We start from the raw sequence: 27904 nt of genomic DNA, 5'->3' as shown, positions 1-27904 counted from the left end.
GTTTCATTTGAGAATGTCTTAACTCCCCTTCATTTCTAAAAGATAGCTTTGTTGACTATTCCTATTTGGAATTAGCATTGTGAAAACCAGACTTACCCACAATTGCTTGTTTTCTACTAGGATGTCTTTCTGTATGCTGTGAATATGTGTTGCTCTGATTGGTTGATTAAGCTGCATTGGCCTAGGGCAAGGCAGGATAGAGCTAGGAGGGAAAATCCAAGAGATAGTGGAAGGAGAAAGGAGAGTCAGGAGTTGTCAGCCAGACACAGAGGAAGCAAGATGACAAGGCAGAACTGAGAAAAGGTACCATGTCATGTGGCTAAACATAGATAAGAATTATGGGTTAATTTAAGTGTAACAGCTAGTCAGTAATAAGCCTGAGCTAATGGCCAAGCAGTTACAATTATATATATATAATTATATATTTATATGTATATATATTTCTGAGTGATTATTTTATAAGCAGGCCATGCGACTGTGGGGGCCTGGAGAAACCTTCCAACTATAATATCTCAATTTGAAGCTTTTGTAGGACAGGTGTGGTGGGCAAACATTACTTCAGCTTTTGTTTGAGAATGTTTTATCTCCCCTTCATTTCTAAAAGACAGTTGACTATTCTTATTGTGAAAACCTGACTTACCCCCAATTGCTTGTTTTCTGCTGAGAATTCTGTTGTCAGGTGAGTGAAGACACCTTTATAGAAACTGGGCAGATGAAAAATGCTTGCCCTGCCAGCCTGATAACCTGTACCAGGACCCCCAGAACCTATGGATGCAGTAGCACAGGTGTCTTCCTGAAAGAACATGGGAAGCAGAGTCAGGAAGAGCACAGGCCACCTAACATGACTAATGCAGTGGCAAAGAGACTGTGCCTGAAATAAGAGGGAAAGATAAGGACCAATACTGCAAGGCTGTCCTTTGACCTCTCTATGAGTGCCATGACACATAGGTTCACACATCCAAAAACATGCCTCTGTGAAGACTTTATAAATCTGTATGTACTGTACACTCAAATTGGCATACTTATTATACAGCCATCCAAAATGTGTGTCTATAAATCTTCCTTTAAACTGTTTATCTCAGGTATTTGTTGTTGTCTTAATACAGTAAGTAGTTCTCCCTTCTCACTAGTTTCAGTTTTCATGGTTACAGTTATCAGGAGTCAGCAAGGCCCAAAAATATTAGATGGAAAATCCTGAAAATAAATGACATACATTTAAACCATATCCTCTTCTGAATACTGTGATGAAATCTCATGAGTCTACTGGAGGTTCTCAACCTGTGGGTCATGACCTCGTTGGGGGTACCATATCAGATATCCTGCATATGAGATATTTATATTATGATTCATGACAGTGGCAAAATTAGTTATGAAGTAGCAACAAAATAATTTCATGGTTGGGGATCACCACAACACAAGGAACGGTATTAAAAGGTCTGAGCATTAAGAAGGTTGAGAACCACTGCCATTCTGCCCATATCACACAAGGGATTAGATTTAATCCTTTGGTCAGGGTATCTGCCCTACAAATGCTACCCACAAGCTACTCATTTAGTAGTTAGCTATTAGCTCATCACAGTACTCATGTTTATCTTCCTTAATGGCTCCAAAGCGTACAGAATGGTGCAAAAGAGGCACTAGTCCACAAAATATGGAGGTCCACATTAACTTTGGTAGTATGTGGCAATGTTGCAGGCATATTGGAGAAAAACAAAATCAAAATCTAATAGATAAAGAGTTTGGGGTCATACCCAGGGAGACCTGTCCCTAGGTCTCATCCTTGGACACCAGCCATTCCCGGGGAAGACCTGCCCAACTTGGCCCCAGTTGCCGGCCATCGGGCAGCCCCCCCCCACCCGTGGGAAGGTTCCCCTTCTCCAAGACCCCTCCAGCAGACCCCACAATCTACATGCCCTGTCCCCACACCCATCTGCCCCGAGACCCCCGCCACTTCCTAAGAAAGGTCACTTAGTGACCAGCCTCCAACTCCCATCTGGCCCAGAGCACCCATCTGGCCCAGAGAGCTCCCATCTAGTCCAGAGAGCTCCCACCCTGCCCAGAGAAAGAGAGAGCTCTCATTGGACAAAGAGCCATCATTGGACTAAGAGTAAACTCAGGAGACAGGGAATCTGGCAGCCTTGATTAGACCAAGAGTGGCTTTCTGAGAAGCAGAATCTGCCACCTCTCATTGGACCAAGAGAGGCTTCCTGAAACACAGAATCTGTCAACTCTGACTGGACCAAGAACACTGATCAGACTAGGAATGAATCCATGAGGAGATGGGCAGATGTCAAGAAAGAAGTACATACAACAAAATAAAGAGCAATATAGCATCACCAGAACCTAGCCCTCCTCCAACAGCTAGACCTGAACTTCACAAAATGGAAGAAGCAGAAGAAAGCAACCTTAAGAATAACATCATGAAGATGCTAGAGGCTTTTAAAGAAGAAATCAAAAGTGAAATTGAGGAAAAGATAAACAAACAAGTGGAGGAAATCAATAAAGAAAATGATCAGTCAAACAAAAAATGGGAAGAATGCTATAAAAAACTAGAGGAAAAGAAAAATAAAGCAAAAGAAAACAAACAATAAATCCCTGAAAGAAAACCATGAAAAAGCAATGAAACAGATGAGGGAAACAGTCCAAGACCTGAAAAGGGAAATAAAAACAATGAAGAAGACACAAACAGAGGGACTGCTGGAAATAGAAATTCTGAGTAAACGAACAGGAAACACAGATACAAGCATAACCAACAGAATACAAGAGATGGAAGACAGGATCTCTGGTGTAGAGGATACAATACAGGAAATGGATTCGTCAGTCAAAGAAAATACCAATGCCAAAAAAATTATAACACAAAATGTCCAAGAAATCTGGGATACCATGAAAAGACCAAACCTACGAATAATAGGGATAGAGGAAGGAGAAGAATACCAAATCAAAGGCAGAGAAAATATTCAACAAGATCATAGAAGAAAACTTTCTCAATTTAAAGAAGGAAATGCCTATGAAGATACAAGAAGCCTATAAAACACCAAACAGACTAGAGCCCCCCAAAAAGTCCCCTCACCACTTAATAATTAAACAATATCCAACACCCCTTCAGGATAAAGGTCTTGAAGAGAGCAGGAATACAGGGAACATACCTAAACATAATAAAGGCAAATTACAGCAAGCCAACAGCCAACATCAAATTAAATGAAGAGAAACTCAAAGCGATTCCACTAAAACCAGGAACAAGGCAAGGCTGTCCACTCTCCCCATACTTACTCAATATAGTACTTGAAGTTCTAGCCAGAGCAATAAGACAACATAAGGAGATCAAGGGAATACAAATCAGAAAGGAAGAAGTCAAGTTTTCCTATTTGCGGATGACATGATAGTATACATGAGTGACCCCAAAAATTCGACCAAGGAACTCATACAGCTTATAAACACCTTCAGCAATGTAGCAGGATACAAGATTAAAAAAACATCAGTAGCTCTCCTATATACAATTGACAAACAGGCTGAGCAGGAAATCAGAGATACATCACCCTTTACAATAGCCACAAATGATATAAAATACCCAGAGGTAACTCTAACTAAGCAAGTGAAGGACCTATATGACAAGAACTTTAAGTCCCTGAAAAAAGAAATTGAAGAAGATGTCAGAAAATGGAAAGATCTCCCAGGCTCATGGATATGTAGGATTAACATAGTAAAAATGGCAATCTTTCCAAAAGCAATCTACAGATTCAATGCAATCCCCATCAAAATACCAACACAATTCTTCACAGACCTGGAAAGAACAATACTCAACTTCATATGAAAAAACAAAAAACACAGGATAGCCAAAAGAATCCTGTACAATAAAACAATCTCTGGAGGCATCATGATTCCTGACCTCAAGCTCTATTATAGAGCTACAGTAATAAAAACAGCTTGGTACTGGCATAAAAACTGACATGTGGACCAATGGAATTGAATTGAAGACCCTGACATTAACCCGCACACCTATGAACATATAATTTTTGACGAAGAAGTCAAAACTGTACAATGGAAAAAAGAAAGCATCTTCAAAAATTGGTGCTGGCATAACTGGATGTCAACATGTAGAAGGCTACAAATAGATCCATACCTGTCACCATGCACAAAACTTAAGTCCAAGTGGATCAAAGACCTCGACATAAATCTAGCTACTCTGAACCTGCTAGAAGAGAAAGTAGGAAGTAGTATTGAACACATTGGCATAGGAGATCACTTCCTAAATATAACACCAGTAGCACAGACACTGAGAGAAACAACCAATCAATGGGTCCTTTTGAAACTGAGAAGCTTTTGTAGAGCAAAGGACACAGTCAACAAGACAAAGTGACAGCCTACAGAATGAGAAAAGGTCTTCACCAACCCCACATCTGACAGAGGGCTGATATCCAGAATATATAAGGAACTCAAGAAATTAGACATCAAAATGCCCAACAGTCCAATTAAGAAATGGGCTATAGAGCTAAACAGAGAATTCTCAACTGAGGAAGGTCAAATGGCTGAAAGACATTTAAGGAATTGCTCAACATCCCTAATCATCAGGGAAATGCAAATCAAAATGACTCTGAGGTACCACCTTACACCTGTCAGAATGGCTAAGATCAAAAACACTGAAGACAGCTTATGTTGGAGAGGATGTGGAGCAAGGGGAACTCTCCTCCACTGTTGGTGGGAATGCAAGCTTGTACAGCCACTTTGGAAATCAATATGGGGCTTTCTTAGAAAATTGGGAATCAATCTCCCCCAAGAGCCAGCTATACCACTCTTGGACATATTCTCAAGGAATGCTCAATCATACCACAAAGGCACATGCTCAGCTATGTTCATAGCAGCATTATTTGTAATAGCCAGAACCTGGAAACAACCTAGATGTCCTTCAACTGAAGAATGGATAAATAAAATGTGGTACATATACACAATGGTATATTACTCAGCAGAGAAAAACAATGACATCATGAGGTTTGCAGGCACATGGATGGATCTAGAAAAAAATCATCCTGTGTGAGGTAACCCAGATTTAGAAAGGCAAACATGGTATGGACTCACTCATAGGAGGATACTAGATGTAAAACAAAGGATGACTAGACAGCTACTTACAACTCCAGGGAGGCTACCTAGCAAAGAGGACCCTAAGAAAGATAGAGATCACCCAATGACAGAAAAATGGATGAGATTTACATGAGCAAATTGGACGTGAGGGGAGTGGGTAATGAAGGGCAAGTGTCGAGGGAAAGAGAGCTTAATGGAGCAGATCATCCCAGCAGGATCAAGAACAGAGAGGGAGAACAAGGAAAAAGAGACCATGATAAATCAAGAACCCATGGGAATAGGAAGAAGCAGAGTGCTAGAGAGGTCCCCAGAAACCCACAAAGATACCTCCAGAATAGACTACTGGCAATGGGTGAGAGAAAGCCCGAACTGACCTACTCTGGTGATAAGATGGCCAAACACCCTAACTGTCGTGGTAGAACTCTCATCAAATGACTGATGGAAACAGATGCAAAGATCCACGGCCAGGTGGAGCTCCGGGAGTCCAATCAGAGAGAAAGAGGAGGGATTGTATGAGCAAGAATTATTGAGACCATGATTGGAAAAAGCACAGGTACAAATAGCCAGACTAGTGGAAACACATAAACTATGAACTAATAGCTGAGGAGCCCCCATATGGATCAGGCCCTCTGGATAAATGAGACAGTTGATTAGCTTGAACTGTTTGGGAGGCCCCCAGGCAGTGGGCCCGGGACCTGTCCTTAGTGCATGAGCTGGCCATTTGGAGCCTGGGGCCTGTGAAGGGACACTTTGCTCAGCCTGGCTGAAGGGAGGAGGAACTGGACCTGCCTGGACTGAATCTACCAGGCTGAGCTGAATCCCCAGGGGAATCCTTGCCCTGGAGGAGATGGGAATGGGGGGTGGGCTGGAGGGAGGGCGAGGAGGGTGGGAGGAGGGAGGACAGGGGAATCTGTGGCTGATATATAAAATTAAATTATAAAATAAAAAATACTAAAATAAAATAAAAAGAAAAAAAGAGTTTGATACTATTCAGTGACTCTTTCACTAAAACAAATATTGTATGTGAACAAATATTAGCTCTTGGGGAAACAAATACATTTCCTAGTTTTTTAATGACAAAATTGTGTATGTATACACAAATTTTTTTTCTTTAGGAAAGTTGTTATTTGTAGCACAGGCTGGCTTGTAACTTACCATACAGCTTGGGTTAGCCTTTGCCAGCAATCTTCCTGCTGTCTGGTTTTGAGTGCATGCACCACTCTATCTGGGTCAGATTTAAAAAAAATAATTTTTGGTAGTACTGAGGATTGAACCTAGAGCTTCATACATGCTAAACAAGTGTAATACTAGTGGGCTATATCTCCAGCTCTAGAGGCTGTGGTGGTTTGAATGAGATTGGCCCCATAGGCTCATATGTTTGAATACTTGATCCCTAGTTGATGAACCTGTTTAGGAAGGATTAGAAGGTGTGGCCTTATTGGCAGATGTACTTCACTAGGGATAGGCTTTGAGGTTTCACGACTCACACCATTCCCAGTGTGCCTCTCTGCTTTCTGTTTGTGAATCAGTATGTGAGCTCTAAGCTACTGTTTCAGTGCCATGCCTCTGGCCTGCTCCCCAACTCTGTGCCATAATGGTGATGGACTCCTATCTCTCTGGAACTGTAAGCTCCAAATAGACCCTTCCTTCTATAAGTTATCTGGGTAATGGTGTTTAACACAGCAATAGAAAAGTAATAAAGAGATTTTGATTTAGTGGCTTGGGCTCACCTATGACAAGCAATAGAGAAAGTGGCTTTGGTTTTTTAGCAGTAATCAGAGACCACGCAATACTAGTTAATGGAAATGATTCTTTCCAAATCTTTGTTTCAATAAAATTACTTTTATTTTTTTAAAAAATTCACACATTAAAATTCATTCTTTTGGTGTATAATTCTCTGAGTTTAAACCAACACATACACATTGTAACTATAAACAACATAATGTTCCCATTATTAAAAAAAATCCCTTGTGCCAACACTTGGTATGTACTGGTTTTTCTGCCTTATTGCTTCACCCTTTCCAGAACACACACATGAAATATAACAGTAAGCAGCCATTTGAGTCTGGCTTCTTCTACTTAGCAAATTACATTTAAGATTTATCCAAGTTGTTGCATATATGGTTCCTTAGTTTTTATTGCTGAGTAGAATTTCGTTGTCTGGATACACAAGTTTCTGTATCTCTGCACCAGTTGAAAGGTATCCTCGATTTTATTTTTCTCCATTTTAAAGTGGTCTGTAGGTCTAGTAAGGAGGAGGTAAGGTTTTCCACCTAAGAGGAAGGAGTCCCTTCTGGGAAGCCTGGCTGAGAAGTACATCCCTGGGTAACATGTGCAAGAGGCTGTAACCAGGGTCCTTCACTTCTCATCCTCTAAACGCTATCAAAAATTGGAGCGTTAATCAGGTGAGCAATATAGAAATGAATAGAAGTTTGTCCTGAGTAAAGTCAGAACTCCTCAGAGTGGGTCTGACAAATATTCTGGAAGCCAAGTGTTTGTAAGAATATTTAAAAATTATTTTAATTTAAAAAATATTGAAAAAGGTAAAAACCACTCCAAATGACACCATCTAAAAATGTTCACCAGGTGAAGGTGTCTTTTTAGCTTGTCCAGTCCCACTTCCAGAAGGTTTACAATTTGTTATATATACATTCCCTATTTCTTTCCTATATTTGTTTTAAAATTATCTCTACAAACTATGCACATGAACTATTTGCTTAAAAATGTATCCTTACTATACATACATCTTATACATACACACATCTTAGTTTATAACTTACTATAAAATCTTGGATATGAGTACAAGTCACAATATATTCATAGATCGAGTTTACTGCTTTAATGGCTTCATAGTATCCCACTAAATGGATGTGCCATAAGTCACTCATGTTGACAGATGGACATTTGGATAATGTCCAAGTTCCTATTTTTGTGAGTTTCACTGAGATTTAATTCATATTCCACAAAATCCATCCACTTGGTATATTCATCATTATACAACCATTAATGTGATTTATGAACATTTTCATCTACTTGCAAAGCATCCCCATCCACTCTAGTCATCCCTATCTACCCTATATAGGGTATTACCAATTCTGGACACTTTATCTACATATACATGGAATCCTGCAATTAGCTATCAGCAGTGACTGGCTTCTCTCACTGAACATATTCTCAGGATTCTTCCACGTTGTAGCAGTATCTCGGAAGTGTTCCCTGTTTTTGTTTTGTGTTTTTTTTTTTTTTTTGAAACAGCTTGTGAAGAAATTGGACTACTATTTCATTAAACATTTAGTAGAATTCAAATAAAAAGCAATTTAGGTCTGGGCTTTTCTTTATGGGTCTCTTTCTTGCTGCTTATTTAACCTATTAGTTATTATGTCTATTCTGATCTCCTATATTTTGTTGTTGGTACTTTATCTTTCTAGGAATTTGTTCATTTTGGGTAGGTTAATTTACTGAAACACAAGTATAACAGTATTCCCTCACACACCTTCTATTTCCCAAAGTTAAGTAGCAATACCCCTCCTTTTTTTATTTCTCATTCTAATAATTAATCTACCTTTTTCTGCAATGTCTAGCAAAAAGTTTGCCAGTTTCTTGCTTAGGCTCATTGCTTTTTTCTATTGTATTCAACTCTTTTTATTTTGCATGCTTTTTTGTTTGTTTGTTCTAGGTATAGTTTGCTACTCTTTTCCTACAGCTTAAAATATAAACCGAATTACTGCTGATCTTTTTTCTCATTAAAGAGGCTTATCTCTAAACACTTCCCACACAGATAAAATGAAGGTACTGAGAATCAAACTCAGGTCCTCTGCAAGAGCAGCAAGCACTCTTACCCAGAGCCATCTCTCCAGCCTTTCTTTTGTTTCTTTATTGACCTACTTGCTATTGAAGTGAGACTAATTTCCACATATTTGTGAGTTTCCCAATTGATTGTTACTGATTTCGAACTTCCTTCCAGGTGGTCAGAGGGCATGTTGTACATTACTTCAGTCTATTTGTATTTATTAAGGCCTGTTTTGTGGTTTAGCTCATGATCTAGCCTAAAGATGTTTCATATGCATGGGATAAAATCTGTATTCTCGTCTTGTAGGTAGACTGTTCTATAGCTGTTTTTCAGATCTACTCAGCTCATAGTGTTGAAGTATTCTACTTCCTTGTTTAGCATCTGTGCAGCACTCCTTCTAGTAGAGATGAAACACTGAGTATTCCACCTTTTCAGAGATGTGTCTATTCTCCCTTCGTTCTTGACTTTGCTGCCTTGCTTCAGGTTGTTTTGGAGCTCTGTTATTATAAAAATATGATTAAAATTGTCACATCTTAAAAGATTGACCTTTTTAACAATAAATATGGATCTTTATCTCTAGTGGTATTTTTGTTTCCTTTTCCTCAGAGGTTGGGGCATGACAGCTATGCAGACTATTTCTACATGTTGCAGGGCTAAAAATTCATTACAATTATCAATTAATGCAATGTTGCTATTTGTAAGAAGCTGAATTGTTTACAGCTTTCTAAAATTAGCCACCTTATTTCTCCTTTGTTTTATCTGTTCCTATGAATTTATGCTATTTTTTTAGTAAAATAAGCATTTTTTCCACCTTCTTTGTCTGTTATTGGCAAATACATTGACTTTTATGTTACAGGAAATACAATGCAATTATATACAACTTAATAGAACTTTTAAAAATTAGTTAACAGAATCCCAGCACTGGGGAGGCAGAGGCAGGTAGATCTCTGAGTTTGAGGCCAGCCTGGTCCACAGAGCAAGTTCCAGGACAGCCAGGGCTACACAGAGAAACCCTGCCTCTAAGAACCAAAAATAAATAAATAATTAGTTAACGGAATAAAGGAAAAAGTATTCAAGATTATCTTTTATAGTCACACAACCCCCTTTGTCTATTCTAAGTACAGATTCAAATTATTCTTGAAGGTCACTTGCTTCTAGCTTGACAAGGGTCCTTTTGCATGTCTTGTGTGGTCTGCTGGCAACACATTCTCCAGCTTTTAAAACTTATGTGGGCGATATTTTACCTTTCACTGTGACCTCCACTGTTTCTGAGATCTTAATTATGTCACTTTTTCTTGGTTTTAGTTTTTGAGACAGGGTTCCACTGCTTTACACAGGCTGGTTTTGAATTAGGGCTCAACGGATCCTCCTGCCTCAGCCTCCTGAATAGCTGAAAGTACAAGAATGGGCCCTGGCTACCATCCCTATTTCTGATGAGAAGTTAATTGTTAATCCACTTAGAGTTTCATGATAAATAATATTTCAGTTTTCTTTGGTTATTGTCATGATTTTCTGTCTCTTGAATTTTCAGTATTTTATTACAATGCAGCTGGGGTTTGCATGGCTTTCACAATGGCTAAATCTTTCTCGCTCAATTTGAAATATTTATTTATGTGTATTTTTAGACATACACATGTGGGAGTACACATGCCATAGCATATTTCTGGAGGCCAGAGACAACTTACTGGAATTGGTTCTCTCCTTCTATCATGTAGGTCTTAGGGTTTGAATTCAGGTCTTCATGATTGGTGGCGAGTGTCTTTACCCACTAAGTCATTTTTGCTGGTCCTCTTGCAGTATTTTTACACAATTTACTTTCTTTCCTTTTTAAACAGAATTCTTATTATATATTGTTTGATGAACTTAGTGGAGTTTCCCATATGTCCTTCATTTTTTCCCTTGGATAACAGAATCTCATTTAACCCTTACTCAGTGAGGTAAGTAGCACTATGACGCTACTTTATAGATGAGATAAATGAGGCTCAGGTGAAGTGACTTTTGAAGTTAAGGGTGGTAACATGTGTGACTATGAAGATCATAGGTCTGACTCCAAAGCTGGTACTATCTCGTCTATACTATATTGTGTTTCTATTCTTCAATAACTATAAACAAATCACTAGGGGATTTGAGGCAGGATGCCTATCTTCTAAAGTATAGAACTTTCTTTCTTTGTCCTTTTAGTATTCTTTGCTAATTTGTTCCCTCTCGAAAGTTCATACACCTAATGTTTAATATATATTAGGCAGTTACTCCATGTTTAATGTCTATTGTTTTGAATTCAATAGTATTATGAGATTACCAATATTTTGGTTTAAAATATGTCAATATCTTTTTGAGGACTCTGAAAATTTAATGTGGAAGCAATCATTAAATATGTGGATAAAGCCAGGTGGTGGTGGCGTACACCTTTAATCCCAGCACTCAGGAGGCAGAGCCAGGTGGATCTCTATGAGTTCGAGGCCAGCCTTGTCTACAGAGTGAGATCCAGGACAGGCACCAAAACTACACAGAGAAACCCTGTCTGGAAAGACTAAAAAAAAAAAGTGGATAAACTCATAAATCTACCTACTGTAACTGTTGAAAGTTCAGACAAAACACAGTGAGTTCTAGTAAATAAATATTTTAACACTGAATTAGTTTTAAATCTTTGTATATAGGAAACAGTCCCAGAAAAAGTGTTATCTCTAGGACTAAACATTAAATTAAAGAACTTCCTGTGTAATATATCCTGAGAATTAAAGGTTTTCATATAATCTTAATGTTCAGGGTATTATCTGCCCTATAAAGTGCTTGATTATTATCTTTAATACTCAGGATAGTGTCAATTTTATATAGTCTTTTCTAGACTATATAGTACTTAATCATGGAAAATATTTCTACCAGTTCTCTCTAAATGCTGAGAGCCACTGTCTTAATTACTGTCTAATATTTCCTCTTAATTTTTAAACAAATTTCTATGTATATACATATCCTAGATCTTAGATTATGATGAAAGAAAGATCAGTGTGTATGTTTAGACACATACATATACCCAAATGTGTTGATATGCACTCTAGCAACCACTGATTTCTGCACTCCTATTTGTAGCAGATGTTATAAGGGAAGCACCCTGGACAACTGACTGTTGCTTTTTGTTCTTTCCAAACTCTATCACCAATATTTTCCCATGGAGTTTATATCCATTTATTTGATGCAATGCTTGCCATGCTATGTCTTTATCTGGAAAAAAATAAGAAAAATGCATCAAATTACATAGCACTTAATCACTCAATTATTATTACAAGGTTAATTTGGAATGGTTTGCTATAGAATCATCTGATGTTAGATGTTTTTGTCATGCTTATAACCCCCAGTTTGTATGCTAGCAAGAATAAATTAATGGGTAATAATAATAATAATAATTATAATGACAAAAGGCCCTCAAAATGTGTATTTGATTCAAAGATATAGAAGAAATAAGGATACATAGGGAGCGAAATGAAGAAATATAAGTTAAACATAATTATAAACATGACTCTATCTTAGATATAGATATGAAAAACACATTTTTCAAAATTGTTACACAAATAATAGAAGATATTACATTATTGAGCATACTTAGTTACTTTTTTTCTTTTAGAGGGAAAGTGCTTGTGGGAATCCTAATTGGGATAATGAACTTCTTTTGCTGGTATACAGAAAATGTGTATGAGAATATAGAGTACACATCAGGAATATCCAAAATATGGGCCTCAGAGACTATATGTAAGAAATAAGGAGGAGGTAGACTTTGGACAAGAGTCTTTGGAATTGTACGTAGACAATACTGAGATCACTTTGTCTCAGATATACCACAGATTTTCAAGTGTGTACTATAGCTGTTAGGATTAGTAAACTAGCCACAAATTAAGAAGTGTAAAGCTGGGACTAGAAAGATGGCTCTGGTAGCAAGATGCTTGCCATGCAACCCTGAAGACTTGAGTTTGGATCTCTGGTACCGGAAGCATGTACCAGTAATGCCAGAGCTGGGGAGTAATTCTTTGTAGCTCACTGACCAGCCAGCCTAGCTACACCAATGAGCTCTCAGTTGAGGGAGAAAATGAAGGAGGAAGAGCAACTGAGGAAGACAGACACTATAGGTTAGCTTCTGGCCTCCACATGCACGCCCATACAAGTTCACACATGCATATGTACACACATGAACATATGTACACATACACACTATACAAACATGTACACACAATAATATAAAGCTTTTGTATTGTGCATCTTTCAATTAGTAGGTTATATATATTCTGTGAAAATCCACAAAATTTTAAAAAACTTACACAAAATTTTAAAAACTTAATAGGAATTCTCACTTCTAAAGACTGAAAACCAATGGTACAAGGGATCTACAAATCTTCAATGAGGTAGAAAAGACAGCACAAGGCTACATGAGAGCAATGAAAATGGGATCAGCAGTTTTCATGTGTAAAATCACTTGCCCACATAAAAATTAGCAGAGTATTTAAATTTAGAGGCAATGAAAGATATAGGTCGTATCAAGCTTCTTCCCACAAAAGACATATTGGTTAACTTATTAATGAAATCAGAATTACTGTACTATTCTTGCATTTGGATTAGAACACAAGCCATGCACTGACATGCAAGTGATATTAGAAAAATGTATCATCTTCCAATAATTATGAATTGGTAATGATTAATCAATTAATTTTGGAAGAATGTATGATCTTCCAATAATTATGAATTGGTAATGATTAATCAATTAGCAGCTTAAAATCACTTAGTCCTAAAGGAATAGGGCATAACTATATGTGTTCTGATAACAATACCAATATATTAACTATGAATAATTCTATTATAATATGGAGTAGAAATAGTACTGTCAATAAAAAGAAAATAAATAAACATTCGCAGGGTAGAAAGAAAATGTCAAAACTTGGGAAATTTAGGACATTGGGGTAAGGTGGTAATACAGTATCCATAGAGATGAGGAAGTAAGTATAGGAAGTAGGATCTAGGAATACCTTCCATGAGCTAAGGCTGTATCCACTTCAGCAAGGTAATAGGTAGCTCACATGAACTGATGCTGCAATGGAGTGATTATTTAGATGAAGTTACTTACTGGGAAAGGTGATGAAAGCCTGTCCCCTCATGCGTCCAGTCATTATTTGGAACTGAATGGGTGGTCCTGTTTTCTCCTGGAACCGAGCGAATAATGAGACAAGGTCTCTTTCTTTCACCTGAGGACTAAGGTTCTTCAGGTATAGCACCTAATACAAATTGAAAAGTGACAAAAATATCACAGAAAGAAAGCAACTCTTTCATTACGGCCTGAATTACTTTCAGATAGGAGACTGAACAGTCATCTAATGTTATTCTCTCCAGAACTCTAAAACTACAAGGCCTGAAACCAACCAAGTCAGAAAGAACTCAGACAGCAACAATGTTCTGAAGGATATAAAAGAAATGAATGAGTGGGAACTGAACACATCAAACAAAGCACACTAGCTAACCCTTGGGGCAGACAATCCAAGAACACATTCAATCTCCTTTAAAAGTCTTCAAAAGTCAGCTGTAGGCCAGGGAGGTGGCTCAGTGGCTACAAGTGCTTGCTGCACAAACAGGAGGGCCTGATTGTCAATTCCTGGTACCTCATGTATAGAGCTAGGTGGATCCCCAGCACTTGCTGGCCAGCTAGTCTAGCTAGTTGGTGATTTCTAAACTCTGCGAGACACTATTTCAAAAAGTAAGGTGGAGAGCAATAGAGGAAGACGTGGCATTGACCTCTGGCCTCTATGTATGTGCATGTACACACACACACACACACACACACACACACACCCTCACAAATATATGACACATATACATAAAAAAAGTTTTAAAAGTTGGCACAGTGATGAAAATCTATAGTTCTAACAACTAGGAAGGTTGAGCTGAGACAAGAGTCCAGTCTGGGCAACATAGTGACATCTTGCCTAAAAAATAAATAAATATACAAATGAGGAAAAAAGAAAAACGAACGCATGCACAAACAGTTCAAGAACTGATAGCTTCAAGTGTCTCTGAAATAGATGTGATTAGATAGGGTTAAAATGAGGATGGTAAGTTGAAAGCTGTTGCAAAATGAATTAGATCTTTACCCCCTCTGCAATGATAGTACTGGGTGAGGGCAACTCACCAATCCTGGTACAAAACTGAAGACTAATTGTCAGAAAATGTGGAATGTCTCATATAGCTGAGGTCAAGAGTAGTGCTTTTTGAAAGCAAGGAGACTGAAGAATGCATACCAAGTACTGGAACACCTATATCTGACCACCATTCCTCTATTAGAACACTGGTAGCTCCTTTGCAAGAAAACACAGGGGACAGTCTCCTCTAGGGGAACTAATCCCCAAGAAAGACAAAAATACTGACTTGGAATAGGGGAGTTCTCCAACAAATGATCCAGCCAGATCATCTGGTTCACTGTTATTGCTATTTTGTTATTTTCATTTGGAGACAGAGTCTCACTATACACCCCAGGCTGGCCTAGAACTCACAATCCTCCTAAGTGCTGGGATTACAAAACAGCACCTTGAATTCAAAGTACAAAAGGCCATGACCTCAGAGCTTCTAAACAACTTTACACTCGAAATAAGGACAGGGATTATCAGGCATATGAGAAAGGCTTCTAATGTAAAGGATAGAAAACAGGGGCAAAAAAAGCAAATGAGAGAAAAGAGAGCATGAAGAAAACAGAAGTAAAAAAACAACAACAAACAATCTGTGACTAATACCCTTAGGGAAATATTCTATCAATTAGTAATAGGATGCTATTGAAATTTTTTTTTTAGAGAGTTATTTTCTTTTTTCTCTTTTGGTTTTTCGAGACAGGGTTTCTCGGTGTAGCTTTGCGCCTTTCCTGGAGCTCACTTGGTAGCCCAGGCTGGCTTCGAACTCACAGAGATCCGCCTGGCTCTGCCTCCCGAGTGCTGGGATTAAAGGCGTGCGCCACCACCGCCCGGCCTATTGAAATTTTAATAGAACGAAATATCTTATATGTTATTTAATTTATATATTATCAGCTTAAAACATTGTTTTATTTACAGTAATCACAAAGAAAATACACGGAGGAAAATAATAAAAGAATGAACTGTCTACTGACAAATGGATAAAGAGAGGGTAGCATATACACACACTGGGATATTACTTAATCTTTAAAAGGAAAATCCTATTGTGAATGAGATTTTCTGGAAAGAAACCATACCATATGCTGAACCCTGTAAAAGGCTGAAAACTAACTAGAACTTCAATGACTGTGGAGAGGTTGGGATGATGCAGGCCCAGAACCTAATTATAGTTTATTACCTTGAGCTAGCTTTAGCTACCCTTACTATCCATTCCTTGCCCATCTCTGTGTCTGACCCACTATGCTTGTGATTAACAAGTGAAATCTGAAATGTATTCACAGATCACTAGCTTCCTTTCACCCACCCAAACGCTGAGAATGCCATCAGAAAGCATGAGGTCCATAGCAGAGATTTCTCCAATTTGCTGTAACCCACCTACCTTTCCACCAACGTACTTGAAAATACCTTGATTTATGAGTCTCTTTGTTCTTTGGTTACTATAAAAAGTCACGAAACTGTTACGATCTTGCAGCATGGATTGTGGGGTAACCTGAATTTGTATCGCCAGGTCATAGTCACTGATATTTGGCTCAAGAATAAACTATCTCATCCTTTTTGAGGTAAAACTTGTTTTTTGTTTTCCATTAACACTATCATATGCTATGACACAGATAAACTTTTAGGAGTATATGCTAAGTGACAGGAGGACAAATATATTATTTTACTAGGACAAAGCATTTAAAGTAGTCCAACTCACTGAAGCTAAAAGTTAACAGTGGTAAGTTACTGGAAGGGGAAAATGGGGGAGTTGCTTCAGTCATGGAAGATGAGACAGCTCTACAAACAAACTTGCTTTACGACACCATGCTGAAGCCAACAATACTGCTTTGGATCCTTAAATTTTTCCTCGGAAGGTAGATCCAGTGTTTTCTTTAAGCATAACACAAAAAGGAAGGAAGAGGGAAAAGTTATTTAACATAGTTTTCACTTTAAAAATTAGGCAGGAATTCACATTAGAACAGAAAAGACGACAGCCAGGAAAAGAATGATCTAGTCACTGAAATACATGAAGAAATACATTAAACATTATTAAAGTCACTAAGCAGTGGAATCTTGAGCTCTAACACTTAACCTTAGAAAGCAGCATGAGACTTAAGATTAGCCCAATACACAGCAGGAAATTGCCAACATGAAACAAACACAATGGTACTTTTGTAAACTTTTTGCTCCATATTGCTTTGTTTGGGCATTTTTAAACACTCTTGCTGGTCTTTTGCTTATATATTATGGTTTCTGATTTTGTGGGTTTTGTTTTTTATGGGGTTATGGGGTTTGTTTTTGTGTGTGGTGTATGTGTCTGCGTGTGCATGTTTCTTGTGCTTTTTCTTTTCTTTTGGTTTCTTTATTTGCTTCTTTGTTTCCTAGAGAGAGAGAAAGAAGCCATGGAGTTGGATAGGTGGGAGGATCTGAGAGATGAAAGAGGGAAAACTGTGATCAAAATATATTATATGAAAAAGATTATTTTCAATAAAGATAAATTTAACAGGTTTTTAAAAGGGGGGAAGGGAATATGTGAGAACAGGTCCCAAGTGTCTCAGCAATTAAGAAAGAGCCATACTGACTGTTCCTTCTGATAAATATAGTTTTATTTTTCAGGATTTAAAAAATATTATTTTATGTGTAAATATAATTATTATTTTATGGGAAACAAATCTGGGTCCTCTGAAAGAATAACCAGCACTCTAACTGCTGAGCCATCTCCCCAGCCCCATGATAAAAATAGTTTTTAAAAATAAAAAGGACTTCTGGTCAAGAAATTGTCTTAGTTCTTTCTTGGTTCCATGTTCTCTGCTGCAAAAATATACACACAGAGACATACAGATATTGGGAGGCCCTAAAATAAGATAAGCATGCTTATGAAACAGAAACACAAAATCTCCTGCTATCACTGTGTAATATGGAGTTTTGATTGTACATTTTGAACTTCTATATTTTATATTCTCTGTATTCATTTGTAACTTGTAAAAAGCCTTGTAAATTTGACTTTATTTTTCAGAACAATTTTAGATTTACAGAAAAATGGAGATTAAGTAGAATGTCCTTATACTCCATATCCAGTTTCTGACAATATCTTACATTAGTATGTTACATTCATTATAATTAATAAACTAGTGTTGTTACATTATTGTTAAGGAGCCCATTCTTTATTTACATTTCCTTAGTTTCTACTTAATGTTATTTTTCTGTTTAAGACATCATCTAGGTTACTGTATTTCTTTTAGTTGTCATGTAATTTTAAGCTCCTCTTGGCAATTTTTCAGATTTTCCTCATTTTTCATGATCATGAAAATTGTAGGAATACTGGTCAGATTTGTTTTTTATAGGATAGCCCATTACTAGGTTTTTTTCTGTTGTTTTTCTTAATGCTAGACTGGAGTGATGAGTTATTGGGAAGAAAACTACACTGGAAGAGGTCAGTTTTGGTCATACTGTATCAAGCAGAAATGCTAACAGCACTGATTTGTGACTGGTGGTGTTGGCTTTCATCACCTGGCTGAGGGAGTGCTGGTCAACTTTCCCCATTACTCGCTTGTCTTCCTTTCCATAGAGTACTCTTGGGAAACAGGTCAACACAGGCCACTCATCACCAAACAGCAGGGAATTATGTCCCTAAGATTTATCTCTTCTTTACTTCCCTCCTCCATTTTTTTTAAAATTCTCAGCATCTGTACAAGACAGGGATATTCTATATTTTGAATCATCATTCCAAGTTAAGTTGTTTAGGTTGCTGCACAGAAAGTTTTAGCTTTTATTATTGGAGTTCTCCAACAGTTCCTGTGTTTTATGCTGTTATTTTACTTTTTAATACAGAAAGATGTACAAGGCTAATCTTATGTATTTCCTGCCTGAGTTATAGGAGCAGCCATTTATTTCTCCAAAAATCTTGTTACATTTAGCAGAGAATGGTACTAGAAGTAATCCATCCTCAGCAAGAGCAAGTTTGTTTCACTGGGGCTTACTATGCTCATACTAACCTGTGTATAAATACTTCTAAAGTACCTGTGTCTGGATTAAGTTAAATATGAACCCACAGTGATGCTTCTAAATTTAACCTACTATCACATGGATCATTTTAATTTCCTCCCTTTATTTATCTACAAATTCCAACAGTGAGAACCTTAGCTTCTCCTATCTGTCAACCATTTACTAATGATGTATGTAGAGCAGTATCAGCATTGTTACCCAGAAGACACAACCTTAGGAACCAGGGCATGGTGCTTATGTGCAGTTCCCATTTGCTGCTAGTCTTGCAGATTACACATTTCCAAAGCCACTTAGGTCAGTACCCTTTCTCCTATCTCTTTAGTGATACTGTCTTATACACACTCTTATCACAGTCTGTATTCTTTCCTGAAAGTTTCTAATCTCTGAAATGATTTTTAAATACTTGTACATATTAAGAATCTCTTTATACTGTGTAGTTTTATATATTCTCTTAAATGTACACCTTGCCTTCACCATTTTAGTATCACATAGAATAATTTTATTCTCCTAAAAATGCTCTATGCTTCACTTTTTCCCTTCTTCTTTCCCCCCAACTTTTGGTAATCAACTATTGTTTTAATGCCTCCCTATCATTCTGAGTTTTCCAGAATATTTCAGAATAAAATAATAAAATGCTTTATTTTCATAGTAGCATCTTTTGTTTATTAATATGCAACTCAAGTTTGTCTTTATATGTCTTTATATGGTTTCACAGCTTGGTTCTTCTCATTGATAAATTATATTTCATTGCATCCATCTGCCAAATGCATCTATTTGGAGGACATTTTGATTGGTTTGAATTTTTGGCAATTATGAATAAAGCCATGACAAACATTCACACATCATTTTATATATATATATAAAAGTAGGTTTTTCAAATAGTTGTATAAATAACAGAGTGAAACTTCTGGATCACAGGGTAAAATAATGTTTTGCCTTATTTAAGAGACTTTCAAACTGACTTCCAAAGGGGTTGTAGCATTTTATACTCCCATCTGCAATGATTAAGTAGTCCTGTTGTTCTGCATTCTTAACAGTATCTGATATTGTCAGTTTTATTGTGGATTTTAGTCATTTTAGTGGGTGTTTAATGGTACCTCATTATTTCATTTTGCAATTCCTTGATGACAAATAGTAAGATTTAATTCACAGACTTATTTGTCACATTATAATCTTTGATGAGTCATCTAGTTTTATCCTTTGACCACTTTTCAAACTGAGCTGTTCATTTTATTCAAGTTTTAGGAGTTCTTTGTATATTCTAGATATAAGTCCTTTGTTAGATATGCATGTGCTGTGAAATATTTTTACAACATATAGTATGTCTTCTGTGTATTTCAAACATGTCTTTCACAGAAGTTTGTAATTTGAACAAAGTATAATTTATCATTCTTTGGTGTAAAATACATCAGATACAAGGCCACTTAGATTTTATCCCTGTTTTCTTCTAAATGTTTGAGTATTGTTTTCTACATGGGTCTATGACATATTTTCAATTAGTTTTTATGATAGAGGAAAGGTTTGTGTCTAGTTTTGAATTTAAATATCCAGTTGTTCTAGTACCGTTTGTAGAAAATATTATTATTTCTGCATTGAATTATCTTTGTCAAACTTCAATTCAGTATATCTGTGTGGACCTAATTTTGAGGTTTCAATTCTGCTCCACTGACCCATTTGTCTTTTTCTCCACAATGCCACATTACATTAGATTATAGTTAAGTCTTGAAGGTAGGTACTATCAGTTGCAATGTCGCTCTTCAATATTGTGTTGGACATTCTAGACCTTTTCTCTTTCCATATAACTTAGAATCAATTTGTTAATATCCACAAATAGCTTGCCAGAATTTTGTTGTGATTGTGTGGACTCTACAGACCAATTTGGAAAAAGAATGACATTGTAACAATATTAGATTTTCAATATATAAATGCAAACTATCTCTGAATTTATATACCCTTTTTTAGAGACTTTCAAATTTCCAGCACATAGATCCCACATGTTTTGTTAAATTTATATCTAAATATTTTATCTTTCTTTTGTGATACTAAATATTTTTAAACTAAAATTTTGAATTCCTTATTTCCTATATACAGGTAGAAAACTGACTTTTTTCTTTAATTAATTAAAGAAAATTAGCTGCAGCTTCCCAACCCACCTCTCCTCCCAGTCCTTCTTCCTGCCCCCTCCCTGTACCCACCCGCCAATCCACTCCTCCTCTGTTTCTGTTCAGGAACGGGCAGCTCTCCCATGGATATCAACAAAACATGACATAGCAAGCTTCAGTAAGACTACCCAAATCCCCATTTATTAAAGCTGGGCAAGGTGACCTAGTATGAGGAGTGGGACAAAACAGCAGCCTCCAGAATGGGAAAAGATCTTCACCAACCTCACATCTGACAGAGGGCTGATCTAAAAAATATATAAAGAATTCAAGAAACTAGACCTAAAAAAACCCAAATAATCCAATTAAAAATGGAGTAGAGAGCTAAACAGAGAATTCTCAACAAAGAAATCTCAAATGGCCAAGAAACTCTTAAAGAAATGTTCAACATCCTTATCCATCAGGGAAATGAAAATGAAAATGACTCTGAGATTCCATCCTTCACCGGTCAGAATGCCCAAGATTGAAAACACAAGTGACAGCTCATGCTGGAGAGAATGTGGAGCAAGGGGAACACTCCTCCAATGCTCGTGGGAATGTAAACTTGTACAGCCACTTTGGAAGTCAGTGTGGCAGTTTCTCAGATAACTGGAAATCATTCTACCACAAGACCCAGCTATACCATTTTTAGGTATATACCCAAAGGATGCTCAATCATACCATAAGGACACTTGATGAACTATGTTCATAGCAGCATTGTTTGTAATAATAGCCAGAATCTAGAAACAACCTAGATGTCCTTCAACCAAGGAAAGGATAAAGAAAATGTGGTACATTTATACAATGGACTATTACTCAGTTGTTGAAAACAGACTTTTTATGCATAAGGTTTGTATGATCCAAACTATACTTACTTAATAGTTGCAGTTTGCTTGATTTCTGGTTGATTATTTGGGATTTTTGACAAAATTACCTGTGAACAGTATTTTTTTCTCTTTCTAATCCATGAACTTTCAATTTCCTTCCCTTTTCTTATACATTTCCAGTATACTGTCAATATGAGTGGGTAAAGGAGATATTCTTATTTTGTTCCGGACCAAAGAGCTAAGTATCTAGTTTCTTTCTACCAGGTATGATGTAGCTGATGATGTGTTGTAGCTATTCTTCACTAACTTGAGGATGTTCTCCTTTTTTCCTGGTTCACTGAGTTTTAAAACATGAATGGACGTTAAGGCATTTTTTTCAAATGCATTTTCTGCATCACATGAAATGAGCACATGATTTTTCTTATTTAGGTTACAGATATGGAATCAATGAAAATCTACACTGATTTTCAAATGCTGAACCAGCTTTGGATGTTTGTTGATAATGATTCATAATTATTTTCACACATTAATAAATTCCATTTTGTAATACTTTGAGTTATAACTAAAAATATTTGAAGAAAACATTAATGGTTTCAGTAGCATATATTAATTATATATAATAATAGATTTCATTGTGATACTCAAAATGTTTTGATTTAGGACTTTTGCTTCTATGCACAAGACAGGAGCTTGTAATTTTCTTTTACTGTAATATTTTTAACTGGTTTCTGTAATAAGCTAAGTTTCATTTCACAAAATGTATTCCCTCTGCTTCTTTTTTACAGAATGAGAAGATAATTTTATTTTATCTTCGTGTTTTCTTCCCTCTATGTTCCTCCTTTACATAGATCTGAATTATTAAGCTATCAAATTTTCCTACTCTTAGAAGAATAATTTGATTGTGACAAATTCTCTACATTCTTGTTCATCTGAGAACTGTTACTCTGTTTCCTCTGTATTGAAAGGATGTTTTCTGGATAGACTTCTGGGTGGGTGGGATTTTTTCTCTTTAAACATAAATATTTCATTCCATTCTCTTCTTGCTTGTGTTGCCTTGTAATAAGTCTGATGTAATTCTCTTTGATCCTATATAAAGTATTCCTTTTTTTTCTTTTCCTTGCCTTTCTATAGTTTGAATTTGTTATGCTTAGATGTAGTTTTGGGTATTCATCTTGCTTAATGTTCTCTGGGATTTCTGGATGTATGGCTAGTAGTCTGCCATTAATTTCAATAAATACTCAGAAATTAGTAATCTAAATAATTCTCTTCTTCTTGTTCTTACACATGTGACACACACACAATAAAATAAATCTTTAAAAAATTAAAAATAATCATTATAAATAAATACAGAAGGCAAAAATATCAAATTATGAACAAAGGAATAGAAAGCTAACTCACAGGGGGTAGAAGAAGGGCTAATAAATGTAAAAATACATGTATATCTTTATTGGAAATGAGGAATATGAAATGTAAAAAATAAATTACCTTTCCAAACTATTAAGTAAAGTTAAAAGTCTAATATAAAGTCTTGGCAAAGATGTGAGGGGAATCTCTGAAATACAGCTTGTTAGAAGTGGAAGATACAGATACCCTGTATCAGTAATTTCATTCCTAGGTATGCAACCTAGAACAGTAATTCTTGAAATTCCACTCTTAGATAAATATTGTCAGCATTTCCTGGGAACATGTTGGAAATGCAAATTTTCATACCCTTTTCCAGAGTCAAAAACCTGGTGGTGAAGGCCAGCAATCTATATTTGAGTAATTTCTTCCAGTGCATTTTACACTAAAATGTGAGAACTATTACAAAAGAGTGATATATTTCTCAATATTTTGCCTGAGATCTTCAGGAGGAACATGCATTAAACACTGTAGCCCACATATACTACCCTTCTTCCTACTTAATTGTATGAGATACACTTTGATATGTTATTCTATTCTATTCTTCTATTCATTTCCTTAATAATAAACCCTTGCTGCTCTGACCTATGAATCGTAACTTAGGTTTGAAAAACATTGTCTAGGAGAAATGTTTGTATATGGGTAATATAGAGATGTGTACAAGCCAGGCCTGGTGTTTTAAGGCTAGAATCTCAATGATTTAAGAGGCCAAGGCAGGGAAATCACAAGTTCATGATTAGTTGGGCTATAGAGTGTGTTCAAGGTTAGCCAATGCAATAGTGAAATCTTGTTTCAACATAAGTGGAAAAAAAGTCTATGGATATATCTCAATGGTAGAGAATTTACCTAGTATTCACAAGGTTTTAGGTTCAATCTCTAGTACTGAAAAAAAAAGACAATATGTATAACAATGTTTGTTACAGCTTTATCTGTAGTAGTAAAGTAATGGGGGGAAATAAATCAAGAAAATGGACGAATGAGTTACAGCATATTCCTATAGTGGAATACTAAATAGTTCCTTGTGTCATTAGAAATATAATTTTAAAATATTGGGTACATTGAGTCAAAGTAGTAACAGAAAAATATATAGAGTATGACATCATCTACATAGTTTTAAAATGTATTAAATTGTATTTATGAATATCTATGAATATTTATGGATATCTAAGATGTAACTTGGGTTAAGATAGGGTCATATCTTGATAAATCCTTTGTAAGTTGAAAATATCCTAAGTTAGAAATGCACTTAATATATGTAATCTATGGAGCACTGTAGTTTAGAAACCTAGTACTCTGGAGTGTCAATGGTTTCTCCTCACCATACATGGCTGACTGTGAGCTGTACATCACTGTGGCTGCCCAGCATCTCTAAAGTACTATAGCACCACAATGCATATTGCTAGCTTGACAAAAATAAAAATTCAAAATCCAGAGTATAGGTTCCACTGAATGCATATTTTCTCATACAATTATGTAAAAGAAAATAAATTTAACTATCATTAGTTAGGGATACTTGCATACAGTTTTATGTAGTAAATACATAAAATTACCCATGGGAACAGAACTAGCAAATTGAAAATAGTGGTTAAATCTGAAAAGAAGGAAAAATGGGATTGATGAAGAATACATGCAATTCTTTAGGTATATCCCTAATTTATTCATGGGATAATTATTCTTTGATGTGTTAGTTACAGCTCACGACAAAAAGTAAAAGTCAAGCTACCCTTGGAACAGGAGTAACAACAAAGTCAGTCAAAGTACTCCAATATCCCTCCATCCATTTTTGTTTTAAATCAGGGAATGTTACTATTTTTAATTCTGTCTTCTTAAATTAAACAAAAATTAATGCTTTAAGGATTTGTGCTGTTAATGGTACCTGCAACCAAGTGGCCAATCCCGAGGAAATTGTTGGTTACTTTTCCTATAATTCAGAGCTTCTAGTGGGTATGCGCTAAATCTCATTATTTAAAAATTTTGAGGGGACTTTAGAACCTAAGAAAGGCACACATAACATAGTAGGAAATAGGCTACTTAAATAGTATGTGGAAAATGATGATTAACGTAAAGGACAAACAGAATACCTATGTCATAATCTTTGGCATAATCAAAGGTAATTTTAAAATGCTCCGTTAGGTAGAGGTAAATAAAGTGAAAAGAACCCATGTTGTGCTCTTGATTTGGCCTATACCTTGTTTGGTTCCCCTGGGTTATATGAAGAAAACATAGGGATGTTTCGGATCTCCTCCTCTGACAAACGGCTTCTCTGGATCTCATCTTCAGGGATAAATTCTATTGGTTGCGTCAGCTTCTTACGCCCAGTCCAATACTGCTCAGGTGGAAAATCAATAACTTTTGCAACATGGTGACTGGGGCCTTTACCCTGTGCTGCCTGTTTTCCCTTGTCCTGGAGGAGTGATGGGTTCTCAGCTGTGCCACTATCACCCACTGATGTAGCTGAGACCAGTGAGTGGGAAGCAAAGGGTTCACCTCTCATAAGTTGGAACTCTTCAAGACGTTTTTTCATTATAGTCTCGTGGTAAAAACCTTCCAGGTTGTTCATGGGATCACCTTTGTTCTTCTTTGGGGGTTCATCTGGATCAAGACAAAGAGATATGGAAGTTCTACAAAGCCTCCCCAGTACAACCTTTTAAAAATTAATAAAAATTAAATTCTGGATCTCAGATACAGAACCTCTTTTAGGAAAGGTTTTTTATAACATGTAGCAAATGTGTGTGTGTGTGTGTGTGTGTGTGTGTGTGTGTGCTTGCACACATGCACAAGCACATGCATGTACATGTGAGTGTGCATGTAACTTAAAACTGCATCTTGAGCAACGCCAATACATGGCAAAGTAAGGCACCCAGAAACCTCAAGTTCCTACAAGTATACATACCTCTAAATCACAAGGACATTTGAAGAATAGAACCAGGATGGCATGTTCATATTCATGAACTTAGTAATTCCTAAGTATTACTTAATTCCAAATTTATATTTAAATGACCTTGATTATTTCAGTGACTTTTTAAATACTTGGTTATTTAATCAAGATCTAAATCAGTTTTTGGCTCTTACAACTTTTAAATCATTTTTCTGTCCCATCCCCCATCCCTTCATTAACTTTTCTCCTCCACCCATTGATATTATACAACCATTACTTGTTTTGTAAACAAATTGATTTAATGAAGTATTTTCTGATGATAACTTGTTAAAAATTTCTTGTATTTCTTGACAGTTAAATCTAGTCTAACACTGTTGTCATTGGTCACTTGTATATACCTTTTTATTTTTTTAAATCAATTTGGGTCAAATTTGGTGCATTTCAAATGCCCAACATATATATAACTGCTCTTAAATACCAGATTATCCAGAACAGATAAAGACCATTTACAATATTCTAGAAAGTTACATTAAAGATGGTTTCTGTAAAGAGTTAATTAGATTCATGTTCAATATTTAAGGCAAAAAAATTCATATAAGTGTATATTTCCTATTGTACCATGCCCCAAAGTACATAATGTTCATTGGGTACATTTTTAGTGATGCTGAAATTAATCTGTGAATTTAAGTGGTGCTTGTCACATCCCTCAATTATTATGTACCCCTATTCACCTTTCATATAATGGGCTTTATATCCATTGGTAATTATTGTTTAGCTCTATTAACTTACTATGAATTACAAAATGGGGCTTCCTTGACTCTATTATTTCTTATAACCATCAACTTTTTATTTTCCTGAATATAGCTTATATAAGAAAAGCAGGATAAATGCTTGATTCTATCTGTTCTTCATTATTTATGAGAGTAAGGAACTATTACTTTGGAAGTACCTAATGGTGACCAGTGGTTATCTGCAGTACAATTATGAAATCATGTGTTATTATATAATGTATGTATTTCAATTAAATATAGTGATTATTTCTGGTAGTGGCCAAAGTGTCCCACTGAGAACCCATACGAAGTCCCTTAAAGCAGCTCCTATTCTGCTTTCTGATTCCCTGGCACAGCAAGCTATCCCAAGCATACTTGCACATTTTCTAACTTGACCTTGGACTATTTTTCCGAAGATCCCTGGTTCCTTTGAATGAAAAGCATGTGGAAACTACTGTTGTTGCGAGTGTTCATTGTTGTTACTTCTCAGCCTTTACATTAGACAAAGCTGGGGTGTTTTAGAGTAGGAAAATAGATCTTAAATTTATAAGAGCATTTCCAATTCAGATTTAATATGACAAGGTTTATACTTAAACTCTGGTTTTAGACTTGTATTTCTTTTATTTTATTATTATTATTATTATTATTATTATTATTATTACTATTTTTTTGTTTTTCGAGACAGGGTTTCTCTGTGTAGCTTTGTGCCTTTCCTGGAACTCACTTGGTAGCCCGGGCTGGCCTCAGACTCACAGAGATCCTCCTGGCTCTGCCTCCCGAGTGCTGGAATTAAAGGTGGTGCATTTTATTTTGTTTAGAGGGTTGCTTTTAGGAGACCTGGGGATCAAACCCAGGGCTGCTTGCCTTCTAGGCAAGTACTCTATC

At 36.3% G+C, this 27904-nt stretch overlaps 1 protein-coding gene across 2 annotated transcripts in view; it reads right to left on the bottom strand.

Annotated features, from left to right (window-relative positions):
* Positions 1–8295: 8295 nt before the first annotated feature.
* Rbm41 (RNA binding motif protein 41) overlaps positions 8296–27904 on the bottom strand; it is a 60949-nt gene continuing 41340 nt past the window's right edge. For both annotated transcript variants that reach the window (XM_006970315.4, XM_015992295.3), the window contains 3 exons: positions 25560–25963; positions 13974–14121; positions 8296–12085 (listed from right to left, as the gene is read on the bottom strand). In XM_006970315.4, the coding sequence (XP_006970377.1) occupies positions 11919–12085; positions 13974–14121; positions 25560–25963 (719 nt within the window). In that variant the 3' untranslated portion in view covers positions 8296–11918. The remainder of the gene's footprint in view (positions 12086–13973; positions 14122–25559; positions 25964–27904) is intronic.

This window comes from Peromyscus maniculatus, chromosome X (genome assembly GCF_049852395.1).
Source record: "Peromyscus maniculatus bairdii isolate BWxNUB_F1_BW_parent chromosome X, HU_Pman_BW_mat_3.1, whole genome shotgun sequence".
NCBI lineage: Eukaryota > Metazoa > Chordata > Mammalia > Rodentia > Cricetidae > Peromyscus > Peromyscus maniculatus.
This window is presented reverse-complemented; position numbering and strand designations above follow the sequence as displayed.